General features: G+C 32.0%; 1 protein-coding gene across 3 annotated transcripts; it reads left to right on the top strand.

Moving 5' to 3' along the window:
* Positions 1-4,643: 4,643 nt before the first annotated feature.
* On the top strand, positions 4,644-12,096 carry LOC133676294 (probable protein phosphatase 2C 8). Of its 3 annotated transcripts, XR_009835570.1 has the most exons (11): positions 4,644-5,006; positions 5,129-5,237; positions 5,644-5,680; positions 5,834-5,878; positions 6,526-6,578; positions 7,850-8,011; positions 8,517-8,600; positions 9,344-9,433; positions 9,564-9,611; positions 10,503-10,700; positions 11,591-12,096. XR_009835570.1 is itself a non-coding variant. In XM_062097950.1 (10 exons), exons 1-10 carry the CDS (start codon positions 4,690-4,692, stop codon positions 10,611-10,613), a joined length of 1,056 nt encoding a protein of 351 aa, XP_061953934.1. In that variant the 5' UTR covers positions 4,644-4,689; the 3' UTR covers positions 10,614-10,925. The 3 variants fall into 3 exon arrangements, 2 of the variants coding, with proteins under 2 accessions (XP_061953934.1, XP_061953935.1); XM_062097950.1 differs by lacking the exon at positions 11,591-12,096 and having other exon boundaries at positions 10,503-10,925; XM_062097951.1 differs by lacking the exons at positions 9,344-9,433; positions 9,564-9,611; positions 10,503-10,700; positions 11,591-12,096 and adding an exon at positions 8,751-9,047.
* The last annotated feature ends 130 nt before the right edge of the window (positions 12,097-12,226 follow it).

Here is a 12,226-nt window from a genome sequence, read left to right as displayed (position 1 = left end):
TCAATGTCCAAACTTTCCATCGAATAATTTCAATGTCTAACTTTTTATCAAACACATGGTGAGCATTCAATTTAATCATCAATTTCATAGAATTTTAGTATACCCAATATTTCATAATACACCAACAATGGATCAACACGCTACAAACCAAATTTCAATGAACACAATCAAACATGTACATCTCTAACATCATTAAAGCTTACATAATTCCATCAATTTTCATACTTTCAATTTGTCACAATTAACAAACATAACCAATACCAAATAATTTGTTCTACATGAATCACCATCAAATTAAATACACTACCATCATTATACCAATCAAGTTTAAGCAAGACAACATCATTCAAAACACCAAAAATCCACCCAATTTAGCCAAATTTTCATATTTATATAATCCCATCATTTAACAAAAATAACTAAATTCTTAGCAATCCATCTTAAAATGTTAGAAACTAATCTCAAGCATTTTCCAACATCATTAAAGCATCACAACCAATCCAATTTAATCAAATTTCCAAATCCCCAAAACCCCTACCCATGGCCAGCCACCTTAGATTTCATAATTGGTTTTCAATTTCTTCAATTAAATTCTTAATCATGTCATTTAAGCCAATTAACCAATAATTATATAATTTCACATTTTTCATGCACAAATACACATAAATCTTAAATTCTAAATTTTGAGGATTTTCAATCCCCTCTCAATAAAAACAAGAAGAAAAAAGAATTTAATGGGAAGAGAACATCTTACCATCATCATGTAACCCAAATTAACGAGTCTTTTACAGAAATTCCAAGAATTCCCTTCATTTGTTCCAATTAGTAACTTCATCCCTCCATTTCCCAAGCTCCCAATCCCCCACCTTAAATTTTCAAGCTTGGGTTGTCTTTATGTATGGAAAATCACATGAAAGCACCACCATGTCATCTCAATTGATTTGAAAAAGAGAAAAAAATAAAGAATTTTGTTTTTGCAAAAACTCTCCCTTCATCTGACTCTTGATATCGTCGACTTTAATGGAGGGGATTCTTTTTTTTATTTGCAAAAATGCCACTCATTTTATGTCCCATTTGTTGTTTCTATCAAATCTCCAATCATTGATATTTTTCACGCATAACTTTATATTGTTTCATTTTAAGTTTCTTGCTAATTTTTTCTTGGGATTTTCTACCTCCCATATTAATTTTTTTTCCTCTAAATGTATTATTATTATTATTATTTTTGGTTGGGAATTACAACATTTAACACGAGGTTTACACATCCCTTTAATTTCATCTTTGACAAGTTTTTTTTTCAAATTATAAAATTACCTTTTAATTCTCTACCATACATGTCTAATTTTCGTGGAGTCTTTCAACCAAAAATATTTTTCATATACAAACTTATTATTATTTTCAATTAGGTTTTACATTGTTTTTTTAGGGAGTTTATACCCTGATTCCTAAATTATATATTTACTGTTGCATACTAATGTTGCATAACATAGGCGGAAGAAATATTTATATGAGTTATGCTGATGATAAGAGACAATCACAACCTTACATGGATATATTGTAATTTCCTATTAGTGATTTCTTATAATTCTGAGTTTAGGTGGAAGTTTTTTGTTTGATGTCTTTTTATTTGACACATTGATGGTTCATTTCTAAACTTCGACTCTCAATTCAACATGGAGGCGATGAATACACTCATCTTCGACTTTGATTATAGTGATAAATGATTAATTGATATAACCACAAATGGTTGACTCTGTATTACATTTTTTATAGTGGAAAGAACTAGAGAGGATTAAACCTGTCTGGGGTTATACAATTAACATGAATCCACTGTAATTTTCTTCGTCTGATGCTTTAGGTAACATGGTCTGTTGCTTCAAAAATCTTCTTGTACTGACTTTTGTTAATTACTTTGATTGTAATTACTTTTTATGGTTTGTAGTTGCTGATGTTTTGTGCCCCAAGAGCCATATATTTTTGGATAATTTTAATGTGATGATATCAAAAAAAAATTTAAAAACAAAAAAAATTATTTTATTGCATTTTTTTTTTATCAAAGAGCACCTTAAAAAACAACCTACAAAATTAGTACAAAGCCCAAACATGAAAACAATACTACAAAGATCAATCAACAATCACAAGAGAAAATTGCTACAAAGCCCTTCAATGCATAGGTAATATCGTAATTCTACTGTTCGACGAAACATGAAAATACAAAATTGTCCTTATGCAGAAAGCATTAAATTATTTTATTTCAAGGTTAAATTTGTTATTTTACTATGCATTTACAAACATAATTACTAAAATAACCCCACTCAATTCCCAAAAGACATTCATGTCATGTGGAAAAGACCATCCTACCCCCGAAGCAAAAGTAAAAGAGAAAATGATCAAGGGGCAAGACAATAATTACACAATTGAAATGAATAGTATATTATGTCTTGGAGCACAATAATATCACCAACAACTTTAGCTTTTTGTTAATATTTTATGCCTTGAGAGCCATGAATGATTTTCATCATTGATTGTTTTATTTAACCGAGTGTTATGTGATATCAAACAAAAGCCAGTTCCTTGCTTTAGGGTGGTTTAGCCTTTAGTTGGACGTGTTTGATATTGTGTTTTTTTTTAATATTTTTTTTTAAAATATATATTTTTATATTTTTAGATAATTTTAATGCGATGATATCAAAAATAAATTTTAAAAAACAAAATAATTATTTTATTGCATTTTGTTTTACCGAAATGCACCTTAAAAAACAACTTACAAAATTAGTACAAAGCCGAAACATGCAAAAATTACTACAAAGGCCAATCAACAACCACAAGAGAAAATTACTACAAAGCCCCTAAATGCATAAGTAATGTCGTAATTCCACTGTTCAACCAAACATGAAAATACAAAATTGTCATTGTGCAGAAAACATGAAATTATTTTATTCCAGGGTTAAATTTGTTATTTTACTATGCATTTACAAACATAATTACCAAAATAACCCCACTCAATTCCCAAAAAACATTCACATCTTATGGAAAAGACCATCCTATCTTGAAACAAAGGTAAAAGAAAAAATGACCAAGGAGTAAGACAATAATTACACTATTGAAATGAATAATAAACTATGTTTTGGAGCACAATAATATCACCACCAACTTTAGCTTTTTGTTAATATTTTGTGCCTCGAAAGCCATATATGGTTTTCATCATGAATTGTTTTATTTATGAGTGTTATATGATATCAAACAAAATATAGTTGATAATAATTACACTATTGAAATGAATAGAAAACTATCTTAGAGCATAATAATATCAACTTTAGCCTTTTGTTAATATTTTGTGCCTTGAAAGCCTTGTATGATTTTCATCATAGATTGTTTTATTTACGAGTGTTATGTGACATTAAAAGAAAGATAGTTCCTTGCTTTGGGTGGTTTAGCCTCTAGTTGGAAGTGTTTAAAATTGTATTTTTTAAAAAATTAAATTTGTTTTTTAAAATTAATTTGTTTTTATATATTTGGATAATTTTGATGTGATGATGTTAAAAATAAGTTTTTATAAACCAAAAAAAAATATTTTAATGCATTTCTGATTGAATAACATATTATAAAACAACTTTACCATGTTCTCAAACACTCATTTAGTAAAGAGCAAAGATAAAGGAGATTGAAAACTGGAATTGAAAATATTTTTATATCAAATAAAAAATCAAAAAAATAATAATATGGACAATTATAATTGATTGTTTTACATAAAATAAAAAAGCTCATAAAAAAACCAAGTCACAGTAATATATGTTTTACTGGTTTGACACAAAAAACCGAACCGAACCGAACCAAACATTTTTTATTTGGTAATACAACACTGGTTAGTAGTCTAAAAACATTTCAAGTTAATTTATTTTTAATATAAAACCAAACATCACCCTACATGTAGGCAGCCTTAGGAGTGTGTTTGAAAGTATGGTAACAGTTAGGGGTGAGCAAAAAAATTGAAAAACCAATTAAACCGAGAAAACCGGAAAAAAATAATTGAAAAACCAAACCGTGAAAAAAAACCGATTAAACCGATTAGAATTTAAAAAACCGACCAGTTCAGTTCGGTTTCAGTTTTATAAGCCTGAAACCAAACTGAACCCAAACCGAAAAAAACTGAGCCAAACAGAGCCAAATCAGTTTGAACCGGTTTTTCCCAAAATAACCTAACCGAAACTGGTCGGTTTGAACTGGTTTTGATTTTTTTAAGAAAAACCAGTTTTGGTTACTTTTTTTTATAAAATCAAACTGAACAAAAAATGATCACTCCTAGTAGCGGTTGCTTTTCAAAATGCTTTTCGAAATGAATCAAAATAACATTTTTTTTAGTTTTAAAAAATTAGTTTTAACATTAATACATCAAAATAATATGAAAACACCAAAATTTATTAATTTAAAAATAAAAAAAATAAAAAAAATTTAAATTTTTTCAAAACACTTAAAATAAAAAAAACCTTTATTCTTTGTTATAATAACTAATAGTGCATACAATTTCTATTCATTATTCTCTCACCCAGGCGCATCCTTATCCCGGCTACAGTGTACTCTGTTCTCGTTTACAAACACTCCTTCTCTTTATATATAAAAAAGTAAAAAACTCTAATGACAAGGAAATCCTTTTTTTGTTATTCTCTGCAACCAAACAGACTCCAAAAAATGAGCGAAAGAAGCACAAATCCAGTCACTGAAACAGAGACCTCAAATCTGAAGCGCGAGAACCCAATCATCATCGAGGAATCAAATTCAGAGTCAAAGAAACAAAAGACTGAAGCTGAAGTATTGACGAGTGAAGAAAGCAAGCGAAACGACAGTGGAACGGAAGAGAAGAAGCAGAAACAGCAACAGATTGCGGCGGAGAAGGAGTTTAAGATCGAAGCCAATGCGGCGGAGGATAAAGGATCGAGACACTCCATGGAGGATGCTTGGGTTGTGTTACTAGACGCTAGCTTGGACTCTCCTCCTGGAAAATTGAGGTTTTTTAGGGTTTTCCTTTTCATTTTTTGTTTCTGATTTTGTGTTACATAAATAAATAAATAAATTAGAAAAGCAAAAAACCAAAAAAAAATAAAAAAGCTAATTAATTAATTATGTGCAGATGCGCACATTTTGCAATATATGATGGGCATGGAGGGAGGTTAGCAGCTGAGTATGCTCAGAAGAATTTACATAAAAACGTTGTCTCTTCTGGCTTACCACGTGAGTTGGTGTGTTTTTAGTTTATATTTTGTTTATTGCTTCTTTTTTTTTTATTTCTCCTGGGTTATCATAATCAGTTTGGAAATTCATGAGAACTTTTTTTAATGGGAAATTATAATGATTTCAGATTCTTGTATTGCATTGTTTAATCATGACTAGAGAGTAGCTTTTGAATCAAATATTCATTTGTTTTTGCTGTTTGATATTTTCATTTCCTTTCAATTCTAATATCTTCTTCATTGTTTGTGCCTGCTTATGAACCATCGTTTCTTTTTCTATTTTTTTTCTTTCTTTTTAATTTATTTACCTGTTGCCTTTGTAATCTGATGATTTTTCTTGTTGCCTGATTTTTTGTGGTTAAAATATTTTCCTTTTGCATTTAAAAATGATGGTGTATGTTTTCCGGTGCTGCAGTTGGATGTGAAAGCTGCCAAAAAGGCCATTCTTGATGGTATGAATTCACTTTTCATGTCTTCTACTGCATATTTTCTCTGCAATATTGTTATGCAAAATCTATTGGACGTGAAGTTTGTCTATGTTTTTTCTGTATTTTTTGCTTTTGTTTTGAGGTATATTTTGTTATTTTTTCTTTTTTGTGATTTAGGTTTTCGGAAAACTGATGAGTCTCTCCTTCAAGAAAGTACTTCAGGTAAATTCCATGATCAAGTCTCTGATGTATTCATCCTAATCCTTTTTCTATTTTAGAAGCAATGTTTTCTTTTTCACAGTCCATTGTTTGGGAAATTGGAAAATTGAATGAAAGGAATTATCAATACACTGCAAGTATTACAACCACTGCTGAATATGTTGAGTCACGGATGGCGTCAGTGTATAAATAATTAATTATGACCTGTGTACATTCTGTTTTATAGTTATTATTTTCATTGCCAAGATAAAGTTGGTTCTGAAATTATGTACCTTGAACAATTTCCACAGTTTTTTAGCAAAATATTCTGCTTTTGACCCCGAAGAAGCATGGTCCATGCTGCTTGAACTTTTGACCTGATAACATCACTCCATTTCTTTCAAAAGATCTATCCCTTTCTTAAACATGTTAGTCTTGTACTTTCATTTTCGTGGATTGCTTTAACACACAAAAAAAATGATGTCATGGGCTTCTTTCTTTACTCATGATTTTTCTTAGATAAATGTCTTGACTGTTTGCTAATTTCTAACTTTCTAAATTTGCTCATTTCCATTTTTCTAATTATGGATTATATAGAGCAGTAAACATGCTAAGTAAATGTTTCAAGTTTCACCAAAGAATTCACCAGTTCATTTATAACATTCTTTTAGGAGGATGGCAGGATGGTGCTACGGCTGTATGTGTATGGGTATTGGGACAAAAAGTAAGTTTGCAGCCCTTATCAAATTTAAGTTTGCCATTGTTATTTAAAGCTGAACCTATAGTTAAAAAGGTGCCTAGCAGGTTCTCATTATTTTTCTAAGGAATGGTTCTCATGATGCAACATTATCAGTCACATGACAGTTAATTAATATAGGTCTAGTGTATGCTAGATGGAGATGCTAAAAAATAAGTGCTGCAATCCTACAGTGAGATAATATTATTTGCATAGAAATTCACCTGGAATATAGGTCTGATTTTGTGAATTAAATTCTAGTTCTTTGGTTTAACTTTTGTATACTTTCCTTCCACAAGGATATTCCTTCCTTTCCTTTGCCTTTGATTGTTTTGTTGCTGAACATTCGTATAATTAGCATGGGACCTTTGGGTACAAACAAAATTCTTTGATTAATTCCAAATATTTTCAGTTAGCATTATTTATTGTTATTGACAGCATGAGCAACAAAGAGAATTATTTAAGAGAATTGTTGCAGGATTTATGACTAAACTTTGTCTTATGGGAGATTTGTCTTGGGGAGTTCGGATTTTTCAAGAAGGTCCTCTCCTTTGTGGTCCTTAGGAATATTGAAATCATTTATCTTGTGTCGTTATTAAACATGTCATGTCATTCCTTTATTGGCCAATGAAACTACTGAGACTATATTGTTCATCAACCACAAAGATGAGTGATTAAAGGTGACTATATGTACTACATAAATACTCTATCATTTTCCTTCCGAGGGTGTGTAGCTTTCTTCCATTTTTTCTAGAAACACTTCTCTCTTAAATTCCCTCTCCAACTCTCACAGAATTCTGCTGGAACATTCCTATCTTTATGACATACCCAGCTACGATAATCTCTATGCATTTCTCATGTCATTTTGAATTCTTTCCTGCCTCAATATATGAGCTCTTCTAATGCTAGCTTCTTCTTCCCTACCTGCTCTATCTCTATCAATACTTGCATGCGCCATCTAATATACCAAATCTTTTATTTGCAAATATGAGACAGAGGACACGTCACCTACATTTATTGCATTTCTCCTTGTCTTTGTTTCTTCTTTATCATATTCTTCTTTCCCTCCTTGATACATATCAGCTGTTGATATCTGAATGAAAATTCATATTAAGTTACACACATTAATCATACCTGTGTTTGCTTATGGAATCTAGTATTGCTAACTTAATGATTAACTTTTGCATTACTTTTGGTTATTATACTCCTGCATCTCTGATGAACTTTTATTTGACTTGCCACTACCAAACGTGTCTTAGGTTTTCATTGCTAACATAGGGGATGCAAAAGCAATTTTAGCCCGATCATCGATTATTGATGGATCACAGAATCACCCAGATGGAGTAAGTCCATTGAAGGCTATTGTTTTGACAAGGGAACACAAAGCCATATATCCACAGGAACGTGCTCGAATACAAAAGGTAGAGACTATAATGTTCAAATTATACTTACTCTAAGCTGATATTGTGCTTCGATTCTTTATTTTCTGTCTTTTTTTTTTAAATGAATTTTTTGATAATGAGGCCGAGTAATTATATTTTCTGGATATCGGTATTGGAGGCATCAGTCTTTTGATGCAGTGATTCAAATTATTTATTTGCAAGATAAGTCCTGGAGGCACCGTTGCCCGACAGAATGATATAAGCTTAGAATGATATAAGTTCTTTAGTCCCACTTTTCAACTTCAACCATTATTTTCTGATTTTGGATGATATCTTGATTCTATTGTTGAAAGAAAAAGAAATAGAAAAAGGAAAAACATGAAAAAAATAAAAATAAAAAATTGAGGCCAATCCAAGCTGAAAAGAAAAGAAGGAATCCTATATGGACGATGAAATTATCACTGCTTCTACTTATTTGATATTTGAATGAATTTACTAACTTTTAACTCTTATGATCTGATATTTGTGCTCCTGCAATTTCCAGGCTGGTGGAAGCGTGAGTTCAAATGGACGATTACAAGGTCGCCTTGAGGTTTCTAGGGCTTTTGGAGACCGTCAATTCAAGAAGGTTCTTAGTGCTTCCATCTTGCACAGTTGACACTGTAGTTTCATGTTTTCTATTTATGTATGATGACAGCATTTGTATATTTGTCCTTGTTATGTAGCTGGAAATGAGACTTGGTTCAAAGAGAAATATAATGCTATAGCTTGTATGCAGGCTTATAGATCTAGAGATAAATTGAAACGTGGCAATCTGAATAAATTTCTACAAGCAAAAGTGTGGTATATCCTTACCAAAAATCAGAGTTGGAGCTCAGATTGGTATAATTTTCAATTTTCTCGATGCTAATGTAATACCATTAGGATTCAATAATGCTTCCTGTAAACAATTGAGAGGTCAGAGATGGTTCTTTGTAATTAAATGGAAGATGTGAACCATGGAGAAATAAGCAAATGATTTGGTTGCAGCTTTGATAAATCTATGAAAGTGCCAGGTGCATTATGAGTTCATCAATTATTTCATGTCCTTTCTTTATTATCAAAGCCATATATGCTCATCATCCTGCAGCATGGAAGTTGCTGCAGTCATTTATGGTATTCCCTGAACTTGTGAAGAGTTTTGCGCTGTCATATCATATATAGTTTGAAATACCTTACCTTGTTTATTTTTCTTCTTAATCTGTCTGTATTTATTCTGTGTTATTGTGCTCTTCAAATACAAGTATTGATCTATTCTGGGTGAAATTACTTTTTGAATCAACCTGCAAGGTACAATGTGTTTGCTATCTGAAATAAGTGTGGGAATTGCAGGTAGGTGTTGTGGCAACCCCAGATATTCATTCCTTTGACCTCACAGACAGAGAGCACTTTATTATTCTTGGTTGTGATGGCCTATGGGGGGTATGGCTTCAATTTCTGTCCGCCATCTTTGTTATTATAGTTAGTCCATGTTTTTTTTAATCGTCTTTGAGCTCTACTTCTATACGTTTGAAAAATAATGCTACACATTGAAGTTCTGTATTTGTTTCAGGTATTTGGACCAAGTGATGCTGTTGAATTTGTTCAGAAATTATTGAAGGTAAAAGTACACCTGTTTAGTAGTGAAGCACTATTTGACTCTTTGTAGAACTTGAATAATTAGTTAAATTTTGTCCATTGTGCTATCCTTCTTGATTTAGCTGTTGAAATTACCTTGTAGCAGAACTTAAGGATGGGTTGCAGTTTAATGGAAAATTACTGCATCTTTGCAAGCTTTTAGGAAGCGAAATCCTAATTGCATTGTATTATTCAAATAGCATTTGATGGATTACGAGTGCTAGTTTTATTTCTTTGCCTATAAGTACATACAAAGCAAGTAAATAACCTGTATAGAATTCCATTTAGAAATGAGCTATAACCTACTTGCGAATGTCACTTTTTGAGGCCTATATATAGGATGGTGTGCAACCTAGTTTCATTGAAATTGTTATATGTACCTTTCCCATGCCTAAGAGCTCTTTCATCCTCAATTATTGTTTTTTATTTCTAAGGTAGAGGAGGCTATAATGTTGCATGGGAATTGGTATCTGATACAAGGTGCTTATATCTAGGCTTACTAAGTTCCTATATAATATTTAATGCTGGTGCATGGATGGCAAAGTGGTCCGGCTCATTAAAATTAGAACTTGCAACAAGTATGACTCATGAAGTACTTAAAAGCTAGTCATAAAACTAGCTGAATTGCATCTACAAAACTGTAGCTAAGGCATTACTGTCGAATTTGAACATGACTTTCTATCTAGTTATTGAAAATTAATTTCTGTGTTTATAGAAACCTCTAGGATTACCATGCTCCATGTTTTGAATTGCAAATTACTTTCACCCCAATAATGTATTTAAGCATTGATTCTGATTCTGATTCTGATTCTTTTTTCTTTTTAATTAGACCCCTACATCAATTGATGACTTACAAATTAGACATCTTTGGCAGGAAGGTTTAACTGTTGCAGCTGTGAGCCGCCGTCTTGTAAGGGAAGCTGTTCTTGAGCGGCGCTGCAAAGATAATTGCACTGCAATCATCATTGTTTTCAAGCACAGTTAACATGGAGGGCCACCGATGTTCAATGCGCTGGAAAAACATTGCAGCAGCTGGCCATCAGTACATGGAGGTCTTGACACTTCTTTTTCTGTAAGAACTGCCAAAATATTGTTTCTTGGTTCATCTCTTGTTGGCAGTACATTAGCTTGACTGATATACTCAGACGTCTAGAAACGAAGCTATGCACTCCTGCGTAATCAGTGAAATATGTACTATGTAGTGATGTGGTAATGCTTGCGGTTGCTGGTCCTGTAACGATTGCTAGATGTTTGAAGATACCGTTCCAATAGTACATTCACTGCTGTAGCCTGGCAATCTTTACCTTGTTTTCTCTGCACTCGTCTTTCCTAATAGGTAATATTGATTCGAAAGTCTTATTAGTATCCTCCTATATAACCATCGGCAGTTTTGATCTCATTGAAAAATAGAAAATTGAGCACTAGCAGAGTATATTATACCTAAAAGAAACCCAACTTTTTATTTTGTCCAATAATAACAATAACAACAACCATTCGAAACCTGAGGGGTGTAGTTTAACTGGTTAGACTCTAGGTTTGCTTCTTAGAGATCACCGGTAAGATTGCTGGAGGCTTGCATGGTTGTTAATTTCAGGGCTTCTGAGATTAGTTGAGGTGTGTGGAAGTTGGTCTGGATACTCATGTTAATAAATAATAAAAAATAACAAAAAATAACGGCTGTGGACATTCTAATGGAGTATGTGAATGTAGGTGTGTTTCTGAAGATCAAGAAAGAATGGTTTAAGATTTTGTTTTAAGATTTTGGGAGACCTTAAACCCTAGAGGATAAAATTTTTAGTTTTTGAAATGTTTTGCTGCTCGAAGTTAGGACTGGTCTACTGTTCTTGCAAAAAAGTGGCTTAACATTTGCGAGCAAACAATTCCTTCTGTTTCTCCAAACTCCACAGTACTCTTTGTTTGTTGCTTTATTAATTATCCTTTTTTTTTTTTTTTGTGAAACAGGTAAATTGGAGAAACATAGATAGGAGGGATATGCATGCGTGCTTTTTGCTATTTTTTCTAAAAGATTATTTTCCATGAACATGTGCTTTAAATTAAACCTTTTCAAGCCACATCAAGTTCAGCATTCAAGGTACAAAGTACAAACAACTCCAAGTTGCTCCTGTGATTGGGCGTTCTGATTAACAAGAATCTCAATTTCTTTTACATACTTTCAAGGTATGATGGACAGAATTGGATACAGACAGAGTGGAGAGCCAGTGTTTCCACCACTTTCCTGTAACTTGTTTCGTTCACCATGCTGACAGGTGGTTCGTGAATGTAGACAGAAAAATTAAAAAAAAAAGAAAAAAAAGGTCTACGCCCTTGTCGCGGCTCAAGAGTGCTAATTTCCCATGTGGCCATGAATTTATCCTAACCAAATCTTCCCAAGTCTCAAATTAGATACATTTGTCTGGTAGAGAAAAATCGCATGTTCAGTTCTGTCCTAAAGTTATAGCCATTATGTTGATGCTGGGTGTCTGGGAGTAGTAATAATTGTTTTTCAAAGTAATTTATTTGGGAATGTATTAAAATAATTTTTTTTATTTTTTAAAAATTATTTTTAACATCAAAATAATTTAAAAATATTAAAAATTT

The sequence above is a fragment of the Populus nigra genome, chromosome 16 (assembly GCF_951802175.1).
Source record: "Populus nigra chromosome 16, ddPopNigr1.1, whole genome shotgun sequence".
NCBI lineage: Eukaryota > Viridiplantae > Streptophyta > Magnoliopsida > Malpighiales > Salicaceae > Populus > Populus nigra.
This window is presented reverse-complemented; position numbering and strand designations above follow the sequence as displayed.

Coding starts and splice junctions, on each gene's coding strand:
- LOC133676294 (XM_062097950.1), top strand. CDS start 4,690: ATGAGCGAAAGAAGCACAAATCCAGTCACTGAAACAGAGACCTCAAAT. Junction 6,579..7,849: donor TATGGGTATTGGGACAAAAA/GTAAGTTTGCAG, acceptor AACGTGTCTTAG/GTTTTCATTGCTAACATAGG. Junction 9,434..9,563: donor GTTGTGATGGCCTATGGGGG/GTATGGCTTCAA, acceptor TATTTGTTTCAG/GTATTTGGACCAAGTGATGC.